This window comes from Manis javanica, chromosome 3 (genome assembly GCF_040802235.1).
Source record: "Manis javanica isolate MJ-LG chromosome 3, MJ_LKY, whole genome shotgun sequence".
Lineage (NCBI taxonomy): Eukaryota > Metazoa > Chordata > Mammalia > Pholidota > Manidae > Manis > Manis javanica.
In genome coordinates, this window is record NC_133158.1 from 68209930 (window position 1) to 68237193 (window position 27264).

The following is a 27264-nucleotide window of genomic DNA, read 5'->3' on the forward strand; positions in this document are numbered from 1 at the left end:
CACGCTCACACTCACACACACACAATTTGTATACAAGTTCATGGAGTTGAGAGGCAACCCCTCAGCTAACGAATTCTTGTATTCTTGACAAGAAAGTGGAGCTGAGGATTTTGCTCACTCAAGTCAAAGATAATACAACTCCCCTCCCCCATGCTGGTTAAACCTGTGCATAACCAAAGTTCACAGAGGCGCATTTTATGCAGCAACTGAAGGCTGTGTGGTTTCCGTTTTATGCTCATACTAGCATCTATAAATAATCCCTTAAACTGTAAATAAATATTTATTCAGAACAAAAGATAGGTACAAGAACAGAGCAACGGTAGGTCAGGAAAATCTACCGTTGACAGCAAATAAATTCAAAGGCTGATGTTTTTAGGATGACCTTAGGTGACAGGTGTTCAAATATTCTCAGGAATGGAAGGGCATAGGTAGAATAAGAAAATGAGGCCCCACGAGCCTTCTGAGGAAAGGAGAGTCTGTTTACATTTATCTGACTGTTCCTTTCCAAGCCAGCCTCCTCCTGTGTTCGGAAAGCACCTAGAAAGCCACTGGACCTGAGCGTACCTCGGTTCCGCCCGTGTGCAGTGTAAGCCCCTCCCATGTGCAGACATTGGGTTCTTCTGCAAGGCACCTGGGGAAGCACTGAGTGCTCATCCTCATCCCGGAGAGTCTCTACAGTCTGCTGATCACTCCTCTCAGCTTGTCCCTTTCTCTCCCACCACTGGTGTCCTCGCGGATTTGCAGCTACCAGCCACACCTAGACTGAGCCTGCCTTGGGGCTGCCCACCAGGCTTGGGGGCCATTGATGGTGTGTCACTGTCCAGGGAAGGACTTTGCCCCCAAAAACCGTGGAACGTTGAGTTGGCCTTCCACCAACCCTCCGGACCTTGGTTTCCTAACAGTAAGGTGAGGGGGCTGTCTTCTGATGCTGAGAGTATATGATCTCTAATCAGAAAGGAAAGACTAAATGAAGCCTGGATACTGCTGCCAGCAATGCAGTATAGTGTCAATGAGCTTATTTTACAGCAATGAAGCAGTAATGGGAACAGGGGAGACTTAAGAGAGATTTCTCAGTACTGATCAGGCTCTGAAGAGGGCAGGAGTCCATATCTAAAAGGGAAACGAGAGAGCATGTCCCTCAGCCTAATAAGACACATATGTGCGTAACGGCAGGCAAATCTGTTCAGTGTAAAGGAACTCAAATCCCACCACTATTTCAGGCTTCAGTTTGGGTCCTACTTCTCAGCAAAGCCTTCTCCAGTTAAACTATACTGACCACTGTTTTCTCTGACTACCCATAATGCTACAGTTTATCTTTATTTACTTTTAACATGTGGATATTTGTTTCTGCTGTTTCCTGTTTCATCTGTGCAAAGCCTGACTCCCTAATAAGTCTAACAGCTCTTCTTATTATTGTCTCCTTCGTCGCTGGCATCTCCTCCAGCCTTCTGCAGAACACGTCATTTAAACATCTACAGAACTAAGTTAAATTAAAAGGCAAAAAAGAATTGTACATTTGGGTAGAATTTTTGTTGGGGATGGAAGGAGGGGCAGGTTCCAGGAACCTAGCTGTATCCTTTCTGTCCATAGCTAAGTGACTTCTAAAAAAGACTGGTTTTTCTTCTCAAATCCTTCAATCATTTCACAGATATTTGTTGAAACCTTATTATGTGGTAGGTGTACGCTCACCAGTAAGATATATAATGACCAATAAATTCATCTCCTGTAGCAGAACACTGTATGTGTCATTTCTTCCACACACCTCAAAACGCTATAGCTACAAAGTTCAGTTCTTTCCAGACCACTTGGGCTGGAAAGTCAAACCGATGGAAAGTCTGCTCTCCGACTTGCAAGTGGTCAAAACCTACGATGGGGTCCTTGCATCTTGGTGCTTGCCAAAGGAGAAGGGAGGATCAAAACTAAGCCCTGTCCTGTCTCCAGACAGGAACAGGCCCTTCTTTCCAGCCCCAGTTCCTCAGACACCTCGTCCTGCCAGGGAGCCCCTGGAGGAAGTGGTGGGGACACAAGGCCCTTCCTACTCTCACTGGGACAGAGAGGAGGGCTCAGCCCACCCAACTCAGTCTTACTCAGAAGAGGAAGCTGCCCTCAGGGAAATGAAAAGATCACTTCCAATACCTTTTACTGCAAGGGAACGCCAGCCCAAACCAGGGCCCTGGAGAAGTAACACCTATGAAGCAAATGCGACAGTGTAGCTGCAAAAATAAATTATTGTCAATATTTGAAAATCCTTCTCCATTAAAGTTCTTTATCATTTTCTTCTAAAAAGTACAAACACGCTAAGGTTTACATTTGACATGTAAAAAATAAAGAGGAAGAAGGGAAATTTACCTCTCCCCCTAGTTTGAGGAACTATCCTTAAAATGAAACACTGGGTTACAATAAATGTATCTTCTAGTGAACAAGAAAGCAAATTCTCATTATCCAGAGTCATGGGTCATAAAGGGCTCAAGGCAAATCTAGCCTGAGTCACATACACTTGGACACATCCCCACACACAGCTGCCCCTCTCTGCCCAGGGCCAGTTTAACTGAGATACTGGGGCTAAGGTTCTCTCATTATATGACCACAAAACTCTCTCACCTGGAAAATTTCCAGCAAAGCAATTTTCCAAAAAATAGAAATACTCTGTTCCCTCATGACAGGCATTTCCATATCCATAGAAAACCAATACCATCGCTAATATCCCACCCTCACCTCCCATCTGAACTGGCTTTAAAATTCCAACAGTTTATTCAGAGTGTTGCTTCCTGTTTCCCAGACATCGTCCATAACAGACACGACCCACGCCTGCAGACAGTAAGTCCTGCAGGAAGGCTAGCAACTGCGGACGATAAAAAGCCAGTGTGTAAAACCCACAGCAGACGGTCAGCAGTCTTCATGATGCCCTGGCTCAGTTCTCCCTCATCCAGCTGCCTGCTTCTCCCTGTTCTCTCTCCACCAGACCAGGCTCGTGGCATCCTGCCAGAGAGGCCACCCTTGCACTGAAGAGAAAACGGCCATGTGTCAGGGGAGGCAGCTAGTGCCTCACAGCAGTGACCTCCTCACATTACAAGCTCCACCCACCCCTCCACCCTGTCACCCGCCCCCACCTGGCTCTGTCCAGGCTGACCCAGTGGATGCTGTGACTGCCGAATCAGAGGAAAAGGACCGTCTCCACTTCCGCTAGATGTTGCAAGTCCTTCTACATTAATTCACAGGCTCTTTTCTGTGGAACAGAATGAGTGCTCTTCATCCCAAAATGCAATGAGGCACTGCTTTCAGGCTGACCGACCTCCACCCCTTCATTCTGCAAAGAAAATACAGGCAAAAGTCGTTGATTTTTAAAAATCATGATTATTTTAAACATTCATGTTTTTTATTGTATTTCCCTGGGCTTGAATATAAACTCTTATAAAAAAGTTGGAATGTTTTTCAAAATCCTGATTAGAGGAAGTACTCCTGAGTCAACTGAATGCTTTTCAAAGGGCAAATAACATTGTTTGCTCACTTGTTTTTGTGTAATGCAGGATAAGTGACCTTTTGATGAGGCCTTTCGGTTGAAGACATTTTAACATTCAGTCCTTGGTCATAATCTAGCCATAAAAATGCCTCTGAATTTTCAGTTTTTTAAAAGGTGCACAATATACTGTGAGAAGTTCTGATGAGGGAAGTGGGTGCAGACCTGGCCGGATCAAAGGAGAGGTTCTTGTGCAGGGGCCTGGGGACACTGCACAGAGAGCCCATAGGCTCTGCAGCAGGGTCCCCATGGGTGACGTTTGTGGCTGAATAATTCTTTGTAGGAGAGAGCTGTCCTGTGCACTGGAAGGTGTTTAGAAGAACCCCTGGCCTTTACTGCTAGATGCTAGTATCCCACATTCATTCCTAGTTGGGACAACTTAAAATGTCTCCAAATATTGCCAAATACCCTGTGGACAAGGGTGCCAAACTGACCCTGACTGATAACTGCGGGTTTTGGCTAAACTCTCCTCATTTCCTGGAGAATCTATGAACAACTGAAGTGGCTTCCATGGATACCCATGTGGTCCCTTCAAGGATAGCACACGCGGACCGGCCTCTCGGCGAGCAGCCAGCTCATCAGCTTACCCTAACATGTGCAAACAAGGTCTACTGTTTCACTCCTGAGAGCCTTTTCCTCTTCTCTCTCACATAAATCTGGCTTTTCCCTTTGGTCCTCACTCGGTCAGTTAACTGACGCCTTCACATGTGAGGCAACAGTACGAAGTAACAGTTCACAATCACTAAACCACACCCAAAATAACTCACAGTGTCTGAAATAACTCATGTTGCCATTTAGTAAAACAGACCTCCCCACCTCATCCCTGGGGCCCCATAAAGTAAAGAAGTTCAGAGATAGGGGAAGGGAGAGGTGGAGGGGTGTGGTCCATTAAACAACACCCTTAACCTTTAACCTTGAAGGCAGTACCTAAGGGAAATAAGACAGAAAGACAAATACTGCATGATCTCAATGGTGCAAGCTCAGAGTAAGAGCGTGAAGTTGCTCATTCTTTGGTTGCCAGAAGTGGGGGATGCGGTGGGGGTGGGGTGATGTGGGAACTGCATGAAGGTGGTCAAAAGGTACAAATATCCAGTTATAAAGTGAATAAGTACTGGAGACATAATGTACAACAGGATGACTACAGTTACCAGTGCCATGTGATAGGTTTGAAAGAGTGGCTTTGCTAAGAGTAGCTCCTAAGTTCTCATCACAAGGAAAAATAATTTTGTAACTACATGAAGTCATGGATGTTAACTAAACTTATTGTGGTAATAATCATTTCACAATATATGTGTGTCAAGTCATCATGCAGTACACCCTAAACTTATACTGTGTTATATATCAATTCTATCTGAATAAAACTAGAAGAAAAAATACACATAAAAAAACTCCTTATAATTATAATATAAAAGGAAGTTTTTATTTTTAGGAGGCATCAAAAATGTGTTTGCTAGACCCAAATCTTTGTATTTCCAAATTAGAGAATGAGAAATACACACACACAAAAAAAACTCAGGAATCCAATTACAATCTAATTTAAGGTTCTGACACTAAGTACACAAATATGAACCTCAAAGGAACCGCAGACCGGCTTCAGGGAATGCAGACGAAGTGCACAATTTTTCGTAGAGGGAAGAAGGGATATGTGCATTTTTTTATGGAGAGAAGGTACATGGCTGTCTTCAAATTCTCTAAGGGGCACACAAACCAAGAATCTTTGCTCTTTGAAAAATGTGAACACTATCTTTGTGGGAAACTAGTTTGGCCAGCTCATCACAGGAGGGTGGGGGTGAACTGCCCAGCCTGCAGCGTATGTGAACGTGAGAAGCCGGCCTGAGAACCCTCTGGGTCTCTCTGGGTCTTCCCAGGGGCCTCCCCCATCCCCGCCAAGTCCTACTCTTCCCTTTCTTTGGAGTCTGCCTCTGAGCTTGTCCCCTCCCTCGGCCTACCTGCCTTCTCTGAGTCTCTCTCCTTCCTCCCTTCCCAAATGGTCGCTGTCTAACCTGCAGTGGAGAGGGGACTGATACTCATATCCCTGAAAATATCAAATGGCTCAGACACTGGACACACGTGCTCTGGAGAGTGGGTGTGGGGTCACAGAAACCCCCCAGCAGAAATGTCCCACAGGAAGAGTATAACCTGAGGAGCACGAACCGGTCAGCTCATGGCTGCATCCCCCCAGGGCCCATCAGAGTCCGGCCCTGGGGAAAGGGGTCCAAGGCTGGGCTCAGGTCTTCCCAGGGCCCTCCTCAGGCCTCACAAGCAGCCTGCCTTCAGCGGTCCTCTCTGTGGCTGTATGGCCCTCCTGACCTCACATCCCTGTGATCTTTCTCACCCTTGCCTACATGTGTTAAGAGCTGGTAACCACAGTGCTACAGAGGGAGCTCAGAAAACCAGGGTGATCACATCACAGCCGCCACCACCATGGGTGACTCCTGCAGGGTGGGCCTCCCTGTTCTCGCCTCCTCACACAGGAGGGGGGCACAGCTTTCTCTTTCTTTTTTTCTTTTTAAAAGTCCTGTAAAAGGGGCAAGACCTCGTCAGTCCACAAGTGGATGCCCTGGGCCTGGCCCACACACGTTATTTATTCAGATGTCCTCTGAGGAACTTGGTCACTGCTGAGACTTTCCCAGCGAGCTAAATCTGGCTTTCTGAATATCACCTTTTTATTCATGTGGGAAAAGGAAAGCTTTAAGAAGAAAAATTTAAGAAAGCTCTCTGCCCTCTCAGGCCAAGATTGGTCCACTTTCACGTTACACCATAAATGCCTCTTTTCCCACAACATAGAGCTTTATAATCCCTCTGTTCCACGTTCTGATTCTAGGCTGCTGGCTCCGTGTCTGCTGCTAACCACATCTCCTTCTAATTTGCCTTTTTCCTCCACTCAACCAGTATTTACCACCATCAAAGTGCAGAAAGAGTTTCTGATGGATAGTGGACGAGAAAATATGATATTCACTATGGTTAGCACTGCGGGCTAATAAGAACCAACGCATCTCCCAGTGTGGAATCAGAAGTAGGAGGGGAGAAGAGATCACCTCTAAGGCCCCAGCTCAGTACAGATGCAGTGGGAGGACATTGACCCTCCCCCCCTTCCTCTTTGTCAGGTTTTGAACAGGTTTAAAAGTTCCTGAGACCTAAAACTGTGTCTTCTATGCTTGTAAATAACATATCAATTTCCTTGTTCTGTTCTTAGTTTTAAAAGAAGATGAGTACATTTATTATAATTTTCTAAGGAAAGAGACATAATTTGGTTAAGCCTCCCTATTAATTTCTTCACAGACTCAGTGGTTTTCAACAGAAAAAGAGTCAGGTCCCCCACACTGAGGTTATCTCTTAACAACTTGATTTTATCACTTATTTCAAATTCTTCAACATTTATTTCTCTTACGAAACCACGTTTCCTTGAAGGTTAATAATGATATTGTCAAGGGGGACACAGGACTTAGAACAACAGTGAAACATTTAGCAACCCTCATTTCTATAGTTTAATTATTTTTTTCCAACTACTCTGTCTGCTCCTGGAAGGCAGGGACTGTGTAACCGCCACAGAGGGTGGAATATCACCTGCACAAAAATCAAACCGAAATCATCCACCCCAATTTGGTTCACATGTTTACCATCACATCTCTGCCCTCTTGACTTGCTCAACTTACCATAAAGCAAGAGGGATGCTGGATCAAGCCCCAGAGCCTCACACCCAGATATGTTCTTGTCATGCAGGTCCTGGAGCAAAATGCCCCGCACCAGCTCCCCACTCATCATATACTTCATAAAACCATCATCCACCAGTGGGACTCCAAACTGCAGGTGGTAGGTAACCGTCGCATTTTCACTACTGAAAGGCAAACCAAACAGAAACAATAAAATCTACCCATAGAATCACACTGCAACTTAGGAAATTGATCTTAGCAATAACATTTTTTCATTCCCTTTGTTCTTCCAGGACAAAGCAGCAAATAGCAAAGGGTGTGCTGTTCTAGGAGAGCATGTAGTCCTAGAAGAACCCTCCTCCCGTAGGTCCATACCAAAAGTTAAAGTGGTCCTAACCTGATCCTTCCACAGAGAGCCCATCTCCTAGGAGCCCACTGGGAGAGGCCGTGGGAGAGAAAGAAGTGACCCAGCTATTGTCAAGGAAGACCCAAGGGCTGCAGGCACATCGCCCACCCCAACACCAGCCTTTCGCCCCTGAGGCATGCCCAGGGCAGCCCTGCCTTCTGCAAGTGTTCCCTTCTCCGTGTTCTCACACTACACCCTCTCTCTGTTCCCACAAGTGTCTAGGGGAGCTACTGAGTTTAACCAGTTCATAACTTAACCTATAAGACAGTTAAGGTAGGGCCCCAGCCTCCCTGCCATCGGGAGACCTCCTGAAGTCCCAGGCTGCCCTGTGCACCAGCCCCAAATATTCCCTGGTTTGTCCCCAAAGTGAGAAACTTTTTCTGTCCTATTTCCATTTCCCAAGGATCCCAATTTTGCAACTCTCAATAAAGGGACGAAAGGAAGGGGAGTTTTCATCCTCCTAGGACAAATTTTTTCCATTTCCAAAATAAAAATAATCACAGGGCTATGCTCAGTTAATTAGCAGTTATAGCACTCGTTAAATGCTAGCTCCACACTTAAGTGTTTCACAGTTGTATTACTTTGGTTCAAGAGGGCCCAGATTAGGAGCCACCAATAAAATAAAAATGGTGCCACACCTGAGACCCTCCCCCTAGGGCATTTTGTACAGACAGGCCAGCCCCAGAAGGCTGAATCAGACGCCTGAGCGACGGACAAAGGCCAGGCAACGAGCTCCCTCTTGTGGCCATAGGTCACGTAGGCCAATGCTCTTAACCTTAACATTGATGTGGTTGACAATTCGGTTTATAAACTCTACAACTGCTAAGAAGTGCGCCAAAACCTGTTTCAAATGAATAATATAGTCGGAACTCTGGAGAAAAACAGGTTATGAATGCACTATGGGTATATTAAAAATGCACTCTCAAACACTAAGCCAGCGACTGTAGTTTGTAGGTGTCATGGGCGCCACCCTGTAATGATCACTCGTGATAATCACCACCCAAGATGTACCACCGTGACATGCAGATGATTTCAGAGCTGAAAACAATCGAGGCCCAAAAGACTCAGAAACTTGGACCTTCCTCCCACCCCCTTAACTGCATAAAAAGAATTTAGATGGAGGAACATTCCTTGGGGAGAGATATCTTCCTAGATAACTACATTGTAATGTGAACTAGGGGTGGTAGACACGGAGGGTGGTGGCTAAGTCTGTTATAATTCCTCTCTGTACCCCACTGTTTCTCAGTGGCCCAGCAAGCTTTGTTTACCAAACATTACTCTTTAATATTCCTGCGAATTGCTTCCCTTTTCCTTTGTGATCTCAGGCCCGGACCCCATTCTCCTTGGTTCAGGATGACACACATACTTTACTCCCTGACTCTCTTTGAAATCTGTGTCTATGGATTCCCCTTAGGTATATAATTAAATTTTGTTTTTTTCTCCTGTTACTCTATCTCATGCCCATTTGATTCATAGACCAACTAGAAGAACCTCAAAGAGTAAAGGACATTACTTCCTCCCTAACAGGGTACAGTATATAAAGTATATATGATAAGTGCATGTACAGAAGAAATCACACCAAACTGTTGATGGCTGAATGTACTATGTGTATGAACTTGATCGGCACAGACTGTCCAGGGTGAGTGGGGCAGGGTGGAGGGGAGAAGGCAGATATCCTGTGGCATATATCTTTATATTTTTAGTATTATACAAGGAGTATGGACTCCTGCAGTATTTGTGTCCCCATGCACAAGCCAATACATGAATTATGTCCTTTAAGGCACATCACTATTTGGATCTACCCTTAGCTTACTGAGCATCTGCTGTTACATAGGAATGGTTTACATGTGACTGGCTTTTCTTCTCTTCTTGCGACCTTTGGGACATACCATTCATTGGGCTTCATTTTTCTCCTTTGTAAACAAGGAGAGTTGAGCTAATTGGTGTCTTAAGACCTTCCTGCACCGACACTCTGTGATCATTGGCTCCCTTCAGGCTCTGAGGTTTGGGGTGCCCTTCCCTATAAATGGTGATGAGTGTGACTTTGCAGAGAAAGAGATCAACACAAATGCTCCACACTCTTACCTGAAGTCCACGATCTCCGCTGAGGTGAAATAACGACTCAGAGACGGGGAGGAACTGTACACATCTGTTATCTAAAACACACAGGAGCATGTGAAACAGCCACACACAGCCTGACAGGTCATAGTGCACATCACCCAGCAGGGCAAAGCTACACCCAGACAGAGGGGATTCCACTCCAGCTGGGAGTGAACTTATCCAGAGGCTCCGGACCAAGAAATAGGAAGCAGTGGGCCTACCACCAACTGCAACTCAAGTTAACACTTGTTTGAAAGAATCTCATTTATAAGGACTAAGTGGCCAGGCCGTGATTTTCAATCATCTCTTAAATTTTCTGCTGACACCTGTGGCTTTAAGGGTGGGAGCAGTCAGTGGGGGAGTAGAGGGCACACAGACCCTGAGGACCACGGAAGGAGGGGACGCCACAGTAGCTGGGAAGACCGCAAAACAGGCCACGCGGGACCTGGCTTGCCTGACAAGGGCTTCTCTCCTTTCTCCAGAGCCTCTTGTAAGAAGAACCTGCCATGTAAGCCACAGGTACAGCACTTTCCCCCCGAGAATGGGACCAAGTGGGGCTGGTCGATAACTACAAAGATAGGGGGTTCTTATTTGTGCATGGAATACCGCAATCACAAAAAAGGGTTAACACCTGTGTTCCCACTAGTCAGGTTTCACGCCTTCACGTATTATCATATTTAGTTCAGCTGTGTACTTTAGGAAAGTGTCCTGAATATCAAGGAGGAAAGAAACATAAAGTGATAAGAACTTTGGGGAGAAACAACTGGGTCATCTTATAGTTGTTGAGCCCCAGAGAAAAGAGTGTTGCCAACAGGCCAACAATCATTTAGAGAACTCAGGAAGTGGGAAAGCAGCTTACATAGGCCGCTCAGGTCCACGGGGGATGAAGGTGCTACAGATGGGATTCTGTTTTCAAGCACTGATAATACTACTACTGATGCCTTCTCTTCCTTTTAGATTGAGCTTCTTATAGCGGAGATTATGTTTGTCCTTCCTTCTAACCTTCTCTGTTCCCTCTCTCCCTTCCTTGCTTTATTAACCTTAGGGCCTAGCATTGCATTTTGCACATATTAGGCTCTCAGAAATCAACTTAATTTAGAATCTTACATTAAGAGATGGAGGGCTATACTAGATCACTTTATGGTCCACCCTAAGATTCTTTTTGGCGGCATGGTTTCCTGCGATCATCAGGACACAGTTACACATTGGGAGCACATGATCTGGGGTGTCACAACACACAGCTAACAGGCTGCTGTATACAGAGTGACAGCCCAGCCCTCAGAGAAGGAAAGTCTGGCAGGGAAACAGGAGAGAGGCCAAGAAAAGTGTGTTTAGAAAAGCAAGTCAATAAAGCAAAAGAGAGGGCATGATGTTCACTGTCCACTCCATTTACCTTCCATATCCAGAAACTTCTAGAAGTTGGCCTAAGTGGAAAAAAGGGATTCTTGACCTGACAACAAGACAATAATATCTCTAAGTTGCTCATTTTTGTTCCTGAACACATTTGGTTGGAAAAGGGTGGGTGGTAGGAGTCTTTTCACTTCACTGTGCCTCACTTTTGTTATCTGTAAATCAGATAATTCTGAAAAAAAAAATGCTTCAGGGAGTTGTTCATATGCATCTCATGTGCATCTGTGAGGCATACAGGGCAAGTGTGGGGATTTCCACTCCTCAGAGAAGGGATCAGCTCAGATGCCTGAGACGCCCAGAATCGTGGCCGTCCCTGTCCCTTCACCACTTTGTGCTGATGAGCTAGAAATACCTGTAGACCTGCTCATGTCTGGCTCCGCACAGGAGATGGGGCTCTAAGGTGAATGATTAATATCTTGTTTCCCTTTAACACGAGGAATCCAATCTGTCACAGGTGACATGTGTGATGCTGAATCATTTCAGCAAATGGAAAACCCCTCAATGAGGGAAAAAAAAAACAGAAGGAAAGTAGCAAGAGGCTATTCACTCAGTAACCTGCTCTGGATGCAGATGGGAGGAAGGGAGGTAAAGGGAAGTGCAGGTAAGGTATAAACAAGGAAAAGAAGGAGGGAGAGAAACCTGGGATAATCATCCCAGAGTGCAAACGCCTGAGTCCCAGCAAAGGAGCAAGCAAACGGCATGCACTTGGCACCCAGAACTGACTCTGTGATGTCTGAGATGGGACCACCCCTTTCAGGATCTTTTGTAGGATTCAAATGGGAGCCGAGGGGAGGAGGACTCATCCCAATCAATCTATCAACCCCAGAGAAGAATGTAATGGATGGCAGGCTGCTCTTGCTTAAATTTTCTTACCAAAACTGTTCTGGGTCTGGCTGTGAACCACTGTCTTTGGCAGGCAAACCAGGACTGCCCCACCCACCCTTATGGTCTGACTGGAGAGACCTTGTATTGCACAGAGGGCATTCTTCTGCATTTCACACTCCATGAGTGATGCCACCACCCACCCACGCAGCCACCAATCAGGAGCCTGGAGCCTTCTCCCTCCTCCACCCCCACATCCACTGAGACCTGAGGAGTGAGAAGACCTCTTAAATCTCACTTGAATCTCACTCCCCTGAAACTGCCCTATTTATGCCCCCTCATTTGCCACATGGACTACTGCAACACCTTCTAACTAAGCTCTCAGCCTCCACCATTTCTCCACCATCACACAGAAAGGCTAAAATGAAAAGCTGACCATGTCAGCTGCAGATTAAGATCTTTTAGGGCCTTACCAGAGAGTAGGAAAACTTTCATAATCTGACCCCTCCCTTCCTGATCACTCACCCCTGCCAGGCCCTGCCTCACCGTACATGCTGTGCAGACCCAATAGTGCTCTCTGCTCTTTCTTTAGGGCACTCCTACTTCTTATTTCAAGACTCGTCCTGAGTATCACCTCCTCCAGGAGGCCTTCCAAGCCTCCATCCTCAGGTCAGGTAGTTTAAACACACTGTGGATTTTGGGTTGTAAAACACACTATACGTTTCTCAACAATAGAACATACCACACTGTTTTATAATTATTTAAATGCTTCCTCTCCTTGGACTATAAGCCCCCACCCAGAGCACAGGCTTCATGGTCTCGGCACTCAGCATGTGTCCAGCAGATCATACACCCTCCATGAAGCCACCGTTTGATTCAAAGATAAGCCCAGAGTGAGGAAACAGCACTGTCCTTCAAGATGCATGGAGCTGGAGGCCACACCTCTTCTCTCTGGCTCTGCCCTACAGAAAACCCATTTCTAAGCACCAGTTTCTGTCAAAATTCAAAGAATCCAATCTTGAAGTCACTGATTCAATAGCTCTATGCCACCTGTTCTGGCAGAATTCATATTCAGATGTTAAAAACTCAGTAAACAATGCTTAAGATATAATTACCCTTTTAGTGAGCAGGTGAGGCAATTCCTCTTCAGTAATACACTCCTTTGGAATCTTTAGCATGATCAAGAATGTTTTATTTGATGCTAATTCAACTATTTCATTTTCATCTTCATCGACATAAGTTACTAAAGAGAGTGGTGGGGAGGAAATGAAAAGTAAAAGTAAACACATACATGAAATAATAAAATGACAGACTTATGTATCCCATTGGTGCTATCAAAAACAATCAGCCTTCTTCAAGGATAAGTTTGGACACAGTATGCAAGTAGAATCAGAAATGTTCTCTCCTCTCAGTATGACCACATAAAGACGGGGCTTGCCTCCATCGTGATAAAAATTGTGTTTGTTTAGTGCCATAAGGGGCCCCAGATTCCACTGAACACAGACTGGGGGAAGGGCCAGTGGGAAAGAGTGGGATGAACATGGATTTGTTTGCTAAATTAAACCTACAGTTTAGCCACGTGCACAGGAATCAGGGCAGGTGCTGGGAGACAGCGCAGGGTGTGGACAAGGGTGAGGGGGGCAGGCATGGGGAACAGGGAACTTGGTTGAATCGCCCTCACTTCTGTGCTGTCAAAGGCATGATAATCAAGACGGGACATCACCCACCAGGACAGAGCAGCAGCCAGGATGGAGCGTGTGAGCCAGAGCCTCCGGATCTCCCAGGAAGGCTGGGAGCTGGCACAACACCATCGCTCTAGATCGTGTCCCACAGGAGGGGCATGTTGACACACTCCGTTTGCACAAGGGAAACCAAACTGCTCTCAGGGGCCCAGGACACCTGGGAGATAAATTCCTGGGCCAGGGAGTTCTGAGTGGCTATTTATGCTCTAATGACTGCTAGCTAGTTGATTTCTAGGCAGTTAGACCTAAGGGAAAGCACACAAAGTCAGGAGCCAGGAGCTAGAAGCTGGCTCTCAGGGCATTAATCACACTCCCCTGACTCCCTCAGCCTCACCAGCTGGGCTCACGCTTGGAAACACCTTCCTGGCCCTGAGAAAGGCGTGGGTGGATGGAAACAGGTGTTTGTGTTGATGTAGACTTTTCTCTCAAATCCCATGCTTCCTGATTCTTATTGCCAGGGAAGTCAGGAAATGTGAGGCATGAGAGGCAAGGGAATGTGCAGAAAAGAGTTAACATAGCCGGCCTGAGACTGCGAGCCTAGCAAGGCCTGCTCAAGGCTGGCCTCTGGGAGCCTGGATTTTATCAGAGCTCTAACCATTCCCTGGTAAGAGTGGCTCGCTGTGCTTCAACTGTACAAACAGTGTGGCTTATGCTGAACATCTGCTTTCCTTCTGGGAGTCTGAAATTTTCATATGTGCCAAACAGAGGCTGCCCTGGGTGACTGACCCCAATAAAAACTCTGGGCACTGAGTCTGTAACGTGCTTCCCTGGCAGACAACACTTCACAACTCATTGCTGGAAGAACTGCGTGCAGCCCCTGTGCCTGCATGCAGAAAGGACTTGCTGAAGCTGGTGCCTGGTTTCCTCCAAGTTTTGCTCTATATCCTTTTGCTGCCACAAATCCCAGCCATTTCTAAGTCTATATGCTGAGTTTTGTGGTTCTTCTCAGCAAATCACTGAATCTAGGAGGAGACCTCAGGGACCCCAAACACAGGGAGCTATCCCTGTATCCTTATTAGTTGTAAGCCATTACATTATTCTGTTGGATAAAAAGTTATGGCCTCATACCAGAAAACTTGCCAAGTACAGGAAATTGTAACAAAACGAAACAAAAAATATTAATAATCCTTTTAGTCTAAACCTTCTTCCTCCACATTTTCTGTATATATCCGAGGTTTTCATGAACAGGTTGTGTGGCCTCCTGCTTTTTGCCTTTTATTGCTGCCATGGCTTATTTGTCTTTATTCTTTTATTGTTAACACATATCAAAAGCCATTCCACATGTGTTTGAAATTCCCTGCAAAGATGATTTTGATGGCTGCATAGTGTTCACAGGTGGCTCACTATTTCCTGACATTTGATTTTTAGCGCTTTCACCTTTCCACTATAACAGTGCTTTGTGCAAAGGATAGCTAAGAACTCTACACCCACCATGTGCATTTTCACAGCAGGCATCATTGCTCAGAAAGTAACAGGGGAAGTCAGAGGATGGATATAGGATTCAAATAACTGCTGACCTTGGGGGCCCTAAGAAGAGATGCCAAGTTCAAAAAGGTCTCCAGCAATAGCTCTAATGATACAGACTCAAAGTGGATCATCTAAATAATGAATCCATACCAAGATCTAACTAAATGATTGTGCTTATTAAAGTAATAATAACAGAACAAGGGGCTTCACCCACACAGGAGAGTTTATATGTCACTAGTGAGACTTCATCTGGGCAGAACTTTCCATGTAGAGAACTTTCCATTAAAAAAAAAAATCTCAACACAGACACATTGGAGGTACACAAAAAGATCTTTGGCTAGAATGTAAGCAATGAGACTGGAGAAAGAGGCCTTAAATATTGGATGTCTTCAGGGTGCAATGGAGGTTGTTAAATGTCTCCCAGGAAGGAGGAGGCAGTAAATCTGATGTTGGATGGGGTGAAAGGGAACTAGGAGAGACTGGAGGCAGAGAGTCTGCAGTGCACAAGGGGGGCAGGGACTAATTTTGACTGACAGCAGTGCGATGAGGAAGCCCAGGATGGTGGAAACAGAACTGGCTTTAAAGGTAGCCAGACTTGGTTGGAACCCCAGCTTTGGATAATATTTATTAGCCATTTGACCTGAGCTTAAATGTCTGTAGCTGTGTTCTCAGCATAAAGATCAACACCTACATTGTAAAAATGAGAATCAATACATATAAAGTATTATATCTAACACAGTGCCTTGCAGTAAGTGGGTAGTAAATGATAAAAATTGTGATCAAGATACTACCAAGGAATAATTGATAAGATTTGGTCATTACTGGATACATGGCAGAAGAGATAAGAAAAATTATTCCAGACATCAAGCCAGGTCACAGGAAGAAAAATAGCCACTGTATTAAGCCTTACGTACAGACATTCCGGTATGCACTTGAAGACATTACCTCACATAGTACACAAATCAACCCTATGTTAAAATGAAGACATTGAGCCTTAGAAAAAATGTGTAGTTTGTTCAGATCAACTGAACTAGTGAGTAGCAGGGTCGGGATACAGATTCAGATTCAGAAATCATTTATATTTTACAAGTGTGGAAACTGAGGCCAAGAGGGTTGAAGAATTTGCCTGCAGTTACACAACTGGACAGTGGCAGAGCTGGAATAAATCTGATCACATGATTCACCGTGAAACTACACAGGGTAAGCTAACTGGGGTGGGGGATTCAAGTGGGTAGTAGCTTCACATAGATAACGATTGAGGCAATGATAGGTATTTCCAGGTAGAGACTTGCAGCAAAGAGTGTGACTAAAACTCAGGAAAAGCGTGTGGATATATACCTAGGAGTCACCTCTGAGAGGGGGTAGCAGCTGCCCTGGGAGTGAATGAGCTTCTCAAAGGCAAGCATGAAGGTGTGAAAAGTGAGAAGACTGAAGGCAAGCCTCACACACCACATGTGAAGGCCAAAGGCAGAAACAGCAGCAGATCTAAAGGTCAGGAGTTCCACAGACCCAGAAAAGGACAACAGTTAACAGAGCTAAAGGCTACAAACAGGGCAGGGGATGGGAGAAAGGTCATTGGATTTCACCATCAAGCAATGCTGGTGACCTTGGAAAAGAAAGATTTGGGACCAGTGGTTTAGGAGTGGGCAGAGGGCAAGATCTGAGTGCACACCTCTCTTTCCAGAAGTTTGTCAGTGAAAAGAGAGAAAAAGGTATCTAAAAGAAGCGGTAAAATTCTGATGGACGACTGTTTCGAAGGAGCGACAGAGGCAGCACGTCTGAAGAGGCCCACATGGAGAAGAGTCTGAGGACGCAGAGAGATGGACGCGTCTGCAGGTCTGTGGGTCGGAAGGAGCAGGAGGAGGTACCCCGGAGAACACAGGGGAGGAAGTCAGGCTTAGAAAGGCAGAGAAACATACAAGACCTGAGGGAAAGAGAAACAGGTAGGAATGCAAAGAAATTTCAAGGCCCTGGGCTTACAGATTTGCTATTAAATTCCTGCCCCCAAGGACCTTAGTAGCTTGGAGCTTGCTAATGCTGTCTGCTGAGGGTTTTCTCGAGTTCCCCTACACCAGGGGCACTGGCCTATGCAACTGCTTGCCTGCCAGGGCAATGTGACAGCATAAGATGTGGCCCTTATTCCCAACTCAAAGGTGAAACAAGTCCACTCAGCACAGCGTCACGTAGGAAGTCCCCCTTGCCCCTCAGTACCGCAGTGTTCCTGCTCATAGAACAGCCTGAATGTTGAGAGAGCAACAGGGCAGGCAGAAATCCCTGGAGCTGGAGGATATCACATACGGGTCCCTAAGCATCCGCCTACTTGTCACAGTTTGGTTTACATAACATTTAAAATATTTTGCCCAAACCAAGGAAGGGTTTCATTAGTAAAGTGTCATTCAGGGCTCTCTGGCCCCATGCCTGCTGGGGCAACTTAGTGAAGAAAGCAGAATCCTGAGGGTACTTATCTGATTCTCCAAATTATCCAGAAAGAAAATGACTTTAAGATGAGGCAGGGTGGGAGGCTTTTCTTCCTTTACCCTCTACACTAAGGAATTTATAATCCTTAGGGAGGACAGAATCCATTAATCCTTTTCACTAAAGTGCTGGGACAAAACCAGTCCCCCAGACTCAGGATTCCCTGGGCTCTGCCTAAAATACTGGCCATGTTTCAATGATTTCTTTGTCTACTATGAGCCTGGCAGAGTGCTAGCCTCTCCTCCACAGTGTGCATGCAATGCAGCCCGGGCCCAATGCCTGCAGCTGAGCCATGGCCCTGAATCCGCCATCATTTCAGCGGCATAGCAAGGCTGCGGGGGAGAGCCCACCCCACGAGCAGACAATAAGGGGTGCACAGTCTGCAGAGAATTAGCAACAATAATAACATCTAGCACAGTTTGGTCTTAACTATGATCACTGGATGGCCCTTCTTAACAATGTCAGTGAGAAAACCTGCCTCCCCATTGGGCATCTTGCCCTACATACCCTATTGTCCCCTCCCCAACTAGTTACCCTTTCCATTCTGGCATAGGCTTACTGCCCACTTCTGTGTCCCTCTTATTAACACCTCCACCAGGCAGGCTCGGTCTGGGGACAGCAGGGCCCTGAGATAGGAGATTATGGAGTTAGGAGGAAGGAAAGGAAGAGGCAAAGGGCAAACGCAGTCCCTAAGGAACCTTACTTCCTAATGAATCCGGACAGCCACAGGTGCAGCCCCGGGCTCTCCCTTTTCCCTTGACACTGCCCTTTACCCAGACAGCAATGTTTTCCAAAGTGTGTTCAAAAGTTCTACAAATATTTGGTTCATATTAATGGGCTTGGCAATTAGGCAATGGCTGATTGTTGCAGACTGTCATTCTTGAGTCGTTCTCAGTGAGCCTGGGACTGTTGCAGAGGGAAGCCCGGCCCCCTGCCTTTGTGCCTATTACACCCCACCACCTACCATGACGCTCCCCACTGCACAGCACAAACCCAACCCCGAGGTCTGAGGTGCCAAGTAAAATAAAAGTGTTTTCCTGATTTAAAAAAAAAAAAGTAAAAAATCTCTCTTAGAGCATTAATATTTTAAAAACACAACTTTATAACCAAGTTGAAAATGAAGTCTGCACTGCAGATGTTAAAAAGTTCTTCCCTGAATTTTATCCTATGAGCTGTCATGTCCCTCTAAGAAACTGTGGAAGGAAAGGGAACCCCTTCCTTTGCAGATTGCCTTTGTGATTTGGAGAAGTCGGATGACTTTGAGAATGGAAGTCATTGGATCTTGGGCTTCAGAATCCTGAATACTGGCGATCTGTTGCATCGTCCTTTATATAAAATATGTAAAGTTATTTCTAAAATAAGTTAAAAGAATGGCAGCTTATAGATACATCGGAGCTGTAGGCTCCGATGCCATGACACAAATCAGCCAGCTTTCAGGACAGCACCAGCTCATTGTGATTGGCAAGGCTGGGGGACTCAAGTGCAGTTTTCACATCACATGTGGGAGTTGATGGGAAGAGGGAGTATAGTACGCACACCAAACGATTGTCCTGGCATGCTGGAGCGGGTGCAGCACTCCTATGAACCTCTCCCCACCGCAGAACCAGCCTGTGGTCTCAAAGAATCACCCATCCGACCTCAGCTATGCCCTAAGGAACTGAGTAAACATGGCGCCTGCCTGAGAATCTCCCATGCTGGAGGCTGGCACATGTCATCACATTTCCCTATTCCTTCTGGGACTACAGAACCTGGAGACATAGGAAGGAATTGGGGAGGAGGAACAGGAGGTGAACGGCACATGTAGCTCCTGAGAAAGTTCCCAGGCCCCCCTGGAGAAGCTGGGGGGCTCTCATTCTCTGGGTCTACTGTGAAGAGCCTCACTCAACACGAGTCTGCTGCAAGAGCACCCAAACTCCAGAACTGCCCCCCTTTCCCTACAATTACCACCTACAGGCATTGTTACAAATAAAAACAATTTTCTCTTTTCCTATTTGAAACCAAAATGATTGCCCACTGGAGGGTGCTATAATTATACATCATGAAAATCTTTATTATACCGATAATCATAAAAAGGCAACTACCAAAAAGGCTTTAAATGGTATCGAAGACTACATCATGCAGTCATTAAAAAAAAGATGATCACAAGTAATTTTTAATGAATTGGCAAGACGATCCCAATGTTACATTAAAATCCTAAATGTAGGCCATAGGACTATAAAAAAATTTGATCTCAAATTATTTTTAAAAGACTAGAAGGAAATACAACAAAATATTAATAATATGGATGGGCCCATGGGTAATTGACTTTGTATTATTTTTATAATCATAATAAATAATAAAATGAGATAATGTATGTAAAATAAACAGCTAGCACTAAGTTTTTGTTTTGTATACACATACAATAGAATATATTAAGTTATTTCTAAAATAAGTTAAAATAATGGCAGCTTATAGATATATGGTTCTATAAGATTTTTTAAACTGTCAAATACATTATTCATCATTTTATTACTATAATAATACACCAAGTATATCAGATGAAATACACACATATTTTTACTACACAAATTATATGAAAAATTATTTCAAACAAGCAGATATAGAAATATAATAAAATATACATTAGTGTTTAAGTATTGAAACATCTAAGAAATCTTTAAGATCCAATGGGCAGAGTTTAAACACTGGTCTCCAAAATTCTTCCAGAGCTTATAAAATAACATAACAAACAAAATTAAAAAAACAAAAACAAGAACAAGAACTATATATATCTCATACCCATACAACACCTCCCAAACCAGTTTTAAATTCATATTATAAAATACATAACAAAATACTAATAAGGACACCTTCATTTCAGTGTAAGCCACAAGCATTAACAAGCCAACTTAGTCATGTTTAAATCCTCTTACCTCCAATAAGACATAAGCTTATGATGATCACTATAATCATACCGAGGAAAATAGAGGCAATGACCATCCATAGTTTGCACTTTCTGATCACCTTCTTATTACAGGGGCTCCAAGGACTTTCCTTGTTAGCCTGGAAAGTAGAGGGAGATGGTTAGGCTTTATTTGGTTTCAACAGCATTTCTGAATGCTTTCTAGGGGCCAGTGACGCAGACATGAGGGACCCTGATCTCAGGGGCTGCACTCCATGGAGTCAAGTTTACAAAGGGGCAGAATGAAACCTCACAAAGAAGTTGCAAGAACATGCCCTAGGGGTTCTGAGCGGGGTGGGGGAATGAGGGGGGGTGCAAATAGGCAGGATTGTGAAGGGCAGCCCAGAAAGGCATTCCACAGCCAGGAAGGAGCACCGTCTGTGTTCACTTATGATGGAACTGGCCAAGGGACCCACCCGTCTGATGGGAAGGTGAGTTTCAAAGGCAAGTCATGAGTGTTCCGAGAAGAAAGAGTGAAAAGTTGGGGCACACTCAAGAGGGCTTTGGATGCTGTCAGAGCAGTTTGGATTTAATGTGGTGTGCACTGGGGGCCCAGTGAAGGTTTTGGAACACAAGAGCTGAATAGGAGGGAAAAGTGGTTTGTGGTTAAGAGTGGAAAACTAGAAGGCTACTGCTGTGGCCCAGATTCTATGTAATTAGTGCCTGGGAAGGGGACTGAAGGGAAGGACACAAGGGATGCCAGGAAGTAAGCTGCAGTAGGCAAGTGGCTAATTATAACCACCATGGTTTACTGATCACCAACACCATTTCACTTCATTCTAACAGCGCTGCAAGGGAGGCATCAGCCCATTTCAAAGATGCGGTGGAGAAATGAACCAGGACTACTTGCTGCAGTGTACCACTGTAAAGCTGGAATGCTCTCCCTTTTGCCCACGGATTCCCCACATTGCTGTGCAGAGCTCCAGGTTATGAGCATGCCTGCCTGCCAGGGGGAGGGGCTTCTAGGGCTGCCACCTGCCCCTAAATGGTTCTGTGACTCTTCTTCTACTTCCTGATGAGCTATTGGGTAATTCCCACATGGACACTATGGGAAACAATGGACCATGATAGGAAAAGTGTGTTTCTGTATTAGGATTCCAATCCCAGTTTTACCTCTCCGCTTAAAAGCAGGTGATGATCAGCAAGCTACTAAAACTGGTTGACCCAAGGTCCTCCACTGTGAATATAATAAATCTGTAAAAACTAGAGATCATTTACATGAAACATTTGCTAAAAAAATATCAGGAGTTCAACAAATGGGAACAATCATGACTCAGTGTTCACCACAGAGGCCTAGCAGCCACTTCCCAAAGCTCATTCCTGAGTCGACACCTCGTTTATTTTCTTTACCACCATGATTTGGGCCGTGGCCATCAGTAAAGGCAAGTGCCCACCCACATTAGGACTACAGTCCAAACTTTCTCAATGAGAGGACCCCAAGTCTGGCTGCACATTAGAATCACCTGTAGGGGAATTTTTAAACTACACACACCTAGCCCCTACCTGGACCTAGGGGACCACATTGCAGGGAGGTGGGAGCAAGCCCTGGCTTCTAACTAAACTTCTCAAAGTGGATCAGTTGCTTTACCAGGGTTAAGACCTCCGGTCTGAAGCCCCCCTCTCTCCACAAGCCAGGTCCAAGTCTCTCCCATTCTGGGGGGGGCCTGCCACCACCCTGCCCATGGAGGGTGCTCTGGGTGCAGGAGCTGTCCACACAGCCCAGTGCCTGCTGCTGTCTGCTGTACCTGGTTTCATGTTCACATATAAACAGATACTGGCCTTATCTCCCTAGGTCAAGTGAAACTGGAGAGAGGGCAGGTGGTTCTGAGACATCCCTGTTCTCATATCCCACACCCGGACCTCCTTCAGGTAATGGGCATTTCATACATATTTGTAGAGGCCTCCACAACTTTAAAGAATATACACTCTGAGAAATTCCCAATTAAGGGTCACACTTTGGAGCCCCTGAGAGCACTGGCATTTCCAGTTGGGTGTAGGGGAGCATTAAAGGCCCTGGGACTATCTGGAACCCAGGGATAGAGCCACCTCTTATCAGCTCGAAGGCTGTGAACTCTTCCAAAGTGACCAAGCCAAGGGCTGAACAGAGCTCATGGGAGAACAGAAGTGCCAGCAGAGGAACCTTCAGCTTCCCAGGGATGGAACCTACTTTCCCATTTACAGAGCTCCAGAGACCAAAATGACCCTGTGCCATTTTCAGTCCTATTTAAGAAGCAGCTTGGACCATAAGGTTAATACAAAATAAAGTGGTCTGGGGTGTCCAGTGAGCTGCAGAATGAGGGTCAATGTGCTTCTTTGGCCTCAGAGTCCTTCGCTTACACTGTTTCCTGGAGATCGTAAGCCAAGCCCCGGTGGCTTGAGGAGACCACTGCTCTGTGACTTCCTGAAGAACTGAGCTCAGAATTCCACAGCCCTTATCCATAGGAAATGCTTCTTCCTGTCCTGCCAAAGCTGCCATCCTATAGCCCAGCCCCCTTCAGGGTCCTGTCATCAGCCATAGGGGCGAGCCCACCACCCCCCTGGCATGCTTAATCTTCACAGACTGTTAAGTCACTGAAAATGGTCTGTCAGCCACTCCCAGCCTGACAATAGCACAGTGTTCCTCAGCTGTGTGCATGGGAACTAGCATTCCTCAGAAGCACCCCCAGGAGGGCCCACATGCCCTGGGGCGGACAGCCTTTGACACAACCTGTGCCGAGTGTCCCCTCAAAAGTGGGTCCTGAAGACACACTGCCTCCTTCACTGGCATCTTTATTCCTTCTTGCCCAAATTCTAGGTTCTGAGGACAAGCCGCAGGCAAGTTGTTCTGCAGGGCACGTTCCAGAGATTTTTGCAAACTGCATCTCACATTCTATGATCATGTTATATGGCTTAAGAATTTGGGGGAACTACCTCTGAACATTCCCCCAGATAGTCACATCCCTCTTGAGACAAGGATGCAAATGCATGACACAAGATCCTGCCGCAATGGCAGGATAATCTGTTCCCTGGACAAAAAAGCCTTTCTTCTCTTTGGTGACTCAGGAGCAGATACTATATAGAGCTGGGAAAAATTTAATAGCACATAGGAAAACCTGTCTTTGTAATCTTCATCGTGGGATTTAATCCAGTTGTTGATAAAAGCATAAAGTAGCTAGTTCACCCTCCTCTTAAATTCTGAATAAAGCAGAGCAAGGGAACTAATTTTAGTCACTCCATTTGTGTAAGTCTCAACTGCCTCAAAACTATCCATGAACCGGATTATTATTATTCTAATGATGCGGCCATCCCTTAAAATGCCTCTGGGATTTCTCTTTAGAAACTGATGTCAGAGCCCATGTACTGAGCCATAAAATGAAACAGTTTTACTCTATTGCCCATTATTTCTTTTTCACTTCTGACCCAACCGCACAGCCATGTTTACAGTGAAGGCAGGAAAGGCCTGGGAATGGAATTGGGAATACTTGCTTCATGTTAGAATGACCCAGGGTACCCCCTTTTCCTGGGGCTCCAAAACCAGATCAAGATAGAAAAAAGCACTTTCAACTGCCTTTGTACACTCTCCCAAGTCAGTCCTGCCTAGTAGGAAGATATCCATGATATGGATGCCTCCTTCCCACGATCCCCAAATGGTTCCCTGCTCCTCGTCCATCCACCCACCGGCAACTCCCTCTTCATTCCAGGGATGCTACTCAACTCCTCATCTTTCACTTAAATTCCCTAAGTTACAAATTAGTAATATATAATTTAGGCAATGATACATAAATGAGCATAAATCATACATCATATTTTAATTATATGTTAATATTTGTATCTCTATAAAAATAAATCAACAAAACTAGCATAGGCTCAAGACTTAAAAAGCCTAAATTCAAATCCCAGAACCACTACTGAGTGAACCTGAATATTTGTAACTCCTCTGAGCCCCAGGTTCTCCACCTGTTAGATCAGAATACTGACACCTCCCTCTGAAATATGTTGTGATAAATAAATGCATTTTTGTATGAGAGGTATTTGGCACATGACAGGTACAAAACATATGGCTAATAAAAATACGTGGATTTAAGCTACATTTCAAAACTGGAAATCAACATACGGTGTAAGGAAACCTACACTCAAAATTCTGGAGCCTGAATCGTGAGCTTGTGCCAGCCAACACTTTTAAGGACTCTGCTGCATTATCTGACTTGTCAATTTAAAATGCACTTCCACATATTCTATAGAACCAAAGAGAATGCTAAACACATCAAATGAGGGGTTTTTTTCTCTCTTTTTCTCCTTTTTAATTTTTTTCCCATTCAGACATTTCCAGAGTGCCATCTAAGTACTCCTGTCACCCTTTACTTGCATGCCATTCTGTCGCTCACCACAGCTTTCCTGTTCGGTGACCTACAAAAGTAAGTCACAAGGAAGTCTAGGATATCTGCCCACACCTGACGAATGAGGAAGTAGCTAGGACTTGCAGGAGCAATCTCCCCTGGGCAGGTGCTAGACAGTTGTAAAACGCTGGTACCCTGCATGTGTTTCCAATCACCTGCTTTCAAGAAGTCCTCACAGAGACGCTGGGTTAGCCATGTTATGTCACCACTGTTTGACAGCTGGGAACCCAGAGACTGCAGCTCCTTGCCAGGACAGAACTTCTAGTGGTGAATCTGTCACCAGAACGCAGATCTCTGGATTTGGTCCTAAACCAAGGAGTCTTTGGGGTGCCCTGGGTCTATCTAACAAGAAGCAAGTATTTCCAGTTCCATTCCCAGGTGCTGCCTTGAAGGATCGATACAGCTAATCCACGGTTGTGGCCGCTTGCACAGGGATCAGACCATCTTTGCCCAACTTGACATTCTTTCGTAGTGGTCATCTTTCATTCAAACATAAAGTCCCATGTTGCTTTCCAGAGTACCCATAGGTTCCTATAAAAGGAGATTCTACAGTATTTCCAGGAATCGATGAGAAAGCAAAAGCAATGCTTTCAAAGGGTGATTTTCCTGCTTATCCCTGAAATCAACAATTGAACAGCCTAAGGGCAGGGAGTGGAGAGGGACCTAGAAAGATAGGTTAGAACCACGGACGTTCCCAGTAAACCTCAAGCCAGTCTCAGGAGTTAATCAGAAGGTAGATGTCTGAGAGTTCAGTCTCTGCTGTTTTAGAAATTGGGTGAGAACGAGTAATGTTCCCTTCACTGCTATTGTTCAATCAGTAAAGAGTTCACCCTAAGTACCTAAGGACTCTCTTAGAGTTTGAGACCATCCTGAGAAATCGAATGGCCAGACTGGGGATAAAAAAGAAGTGTGTGTCTAGGAGATGGGAGACAGGATGGGGTGGTGGGCGGTGGGTGGGGGAGAGCGGGATGGGAGAAGGAAGGGGGAAGGAAAGACGAGGCAAAAAGACTCTGAGGAAGCACCCCATTTATCACTCCAGTTCTCCCTCATTAGAAAAATTGAAACTAAATTAAGTTACAGAACTTTTTAAACCACCTCTACTCTGGGGATTCCCTCTCGGAAGAGCGGAGGCGCAGGGAGGATTCCTCACGTTCCGTGGGGTGGGAGGGGTGGGTCTGGGGCGCACTCCGGCGTCGCGCCAGGCGGATCCAGGGCGCCCACCCGCTAAGCCGGGGAAACCCCGAAACTGCGGGTGCCAGGCCGGAGCGCGCCCGGATACCGCCGGCGCCGGTGCCGAGAGACCTCACCTGGGCTGGGCAGGGCTCCTCGGCCGGAGCAGGGAGGAGCTGGACGGCTCCATTGAGAGGCGTCTGCTCGTCCTGCCGCCCCTTGAGCACAGAAAGCTCCAGCTCTTCAGCTGGCGATGGGGACCTGGCGCCTGCCATGGACGGGCAGCGGAGGGCTGCGCAGCACGCGCGCACAGCCGAGGGTGCAGAGTCCAAAGTGACCTCCCGGGCGGCTCACACTCCACCCCGGGGGGCATGAGGAGGAGGCGGGCGGCGGGCGGCACCAGGGTGGGGAGCTTCCCCCAGTTCCTGCCGGTGGCGCCGCCGTGCCCTGCCGTGGGCTCCCGTCCCGAGCAGAGCGGAGGAAGGCTGTTTTTCTGGTTTGTTCAGAGCGCTGCCTGCTCTGCCTTTCCCTGTTCGCGCAGGTACAAAGCAGAAGCTGAGCCGAGGTCCAGGTTGGGTGACTGACTGTGAGTGGACGAGCCCTGCAGCGCCAGTGCGGAGCACGGGAGAAAGTTGACATTACACCTGGGGAGCTGTCTGTGGCCAAGGCTTGCCCCAACTCTCGCTGCCTAATAGTTCCTTCCTTTAATTAGCAAATAGCCCTGAAACATCTCCTGCAGGGTAACCCCGTGCAAAGTTTGGAGCATATGAAGCTTAATACACAGAAACACAATTTTTCCTCTTACAACTCGAGTCAGGCAAAGAGTATGGCGTGGTGAACTGCGGCAGGAGGCTCTGGAACCAGGCTGCCCAGGTTAATCCCCAGTCACAGGGTTGCTAACTGTGAAACCCTGGGCTTCATCTCTCTGTGCCAGTTTGCTTATCTGGAAAGTTGGTATAGGTTAGTACCCTAATGGACTTGTGTTGCCAACATTAAAAGAATTGATGTCACTAAATCACTCAGAACAGTGACTGACACATAGCAAACATACATAGTCGAGCTCTTATTATCCACCTTTGGGAGGAAGAGGCACACACACACACACACACACACACACACACAGACGAAAAAAAAAAAAACCTGAGGAAACAGTACAACACACAATCCATAGTTCAGAACTTCCGG

General features: G+C 45.9%; 1 protein-coding gene and 1 long non-coding RNA gene across 3 annotated transcripts; one reads left to right on the forward strand and one right to left on the reverse strand.

Moving 5' to 3' along the window:
- Positions 1-2245: 2245 nt before the first annotated feature.
- C3H3orf52 (chromosome 3 C3orf52 homolog) lies at positions 2246-26668 on the reverse strand. 2 transcript variants are annotated; one of them, XM_073231688.1, is made up of 7 exons: positions 26217-26668; positions 20505-20634; positions 13024-13151; positions 9662-9732; positions 7174-7355; positions 3131-3307; positions 2246-3002 (listed from the first exon to the last, which is right to left on the reverse strand). In XM_073231688.1, the coding sequence occupies exons 1-6, from the start codon at positions 26352-26354 to the stop codon at positions 3303-3305; spliced, it is 654 nt and encodes a 217-aa protein (XP_073087789.1). In that variant the 5' UTR covers positions 26355-26668; the 3' UTR covers positions 2246-3002; positions 3131-3302. The 2 variants fall into 2 exon arrangements, with proteins under 2 accessions (XP_073087789.1, XP_073087788.1); XM_073231687.1 differs by having other exon boundaries at positions 3111-3307.
- LOC140848397 (uncharacterized) lies at positions 16331-21741 on the forward strand. The gene is made up of 2 exons (XR_012129210.1): positions 16331-16953; positions 21320-21741. It is a non-coding gene; the product is annotated as an uncharacterized lncRNA (long non-coding RNA).
- Positions 26669-27264: the final 596 nt, after the last annotated feature.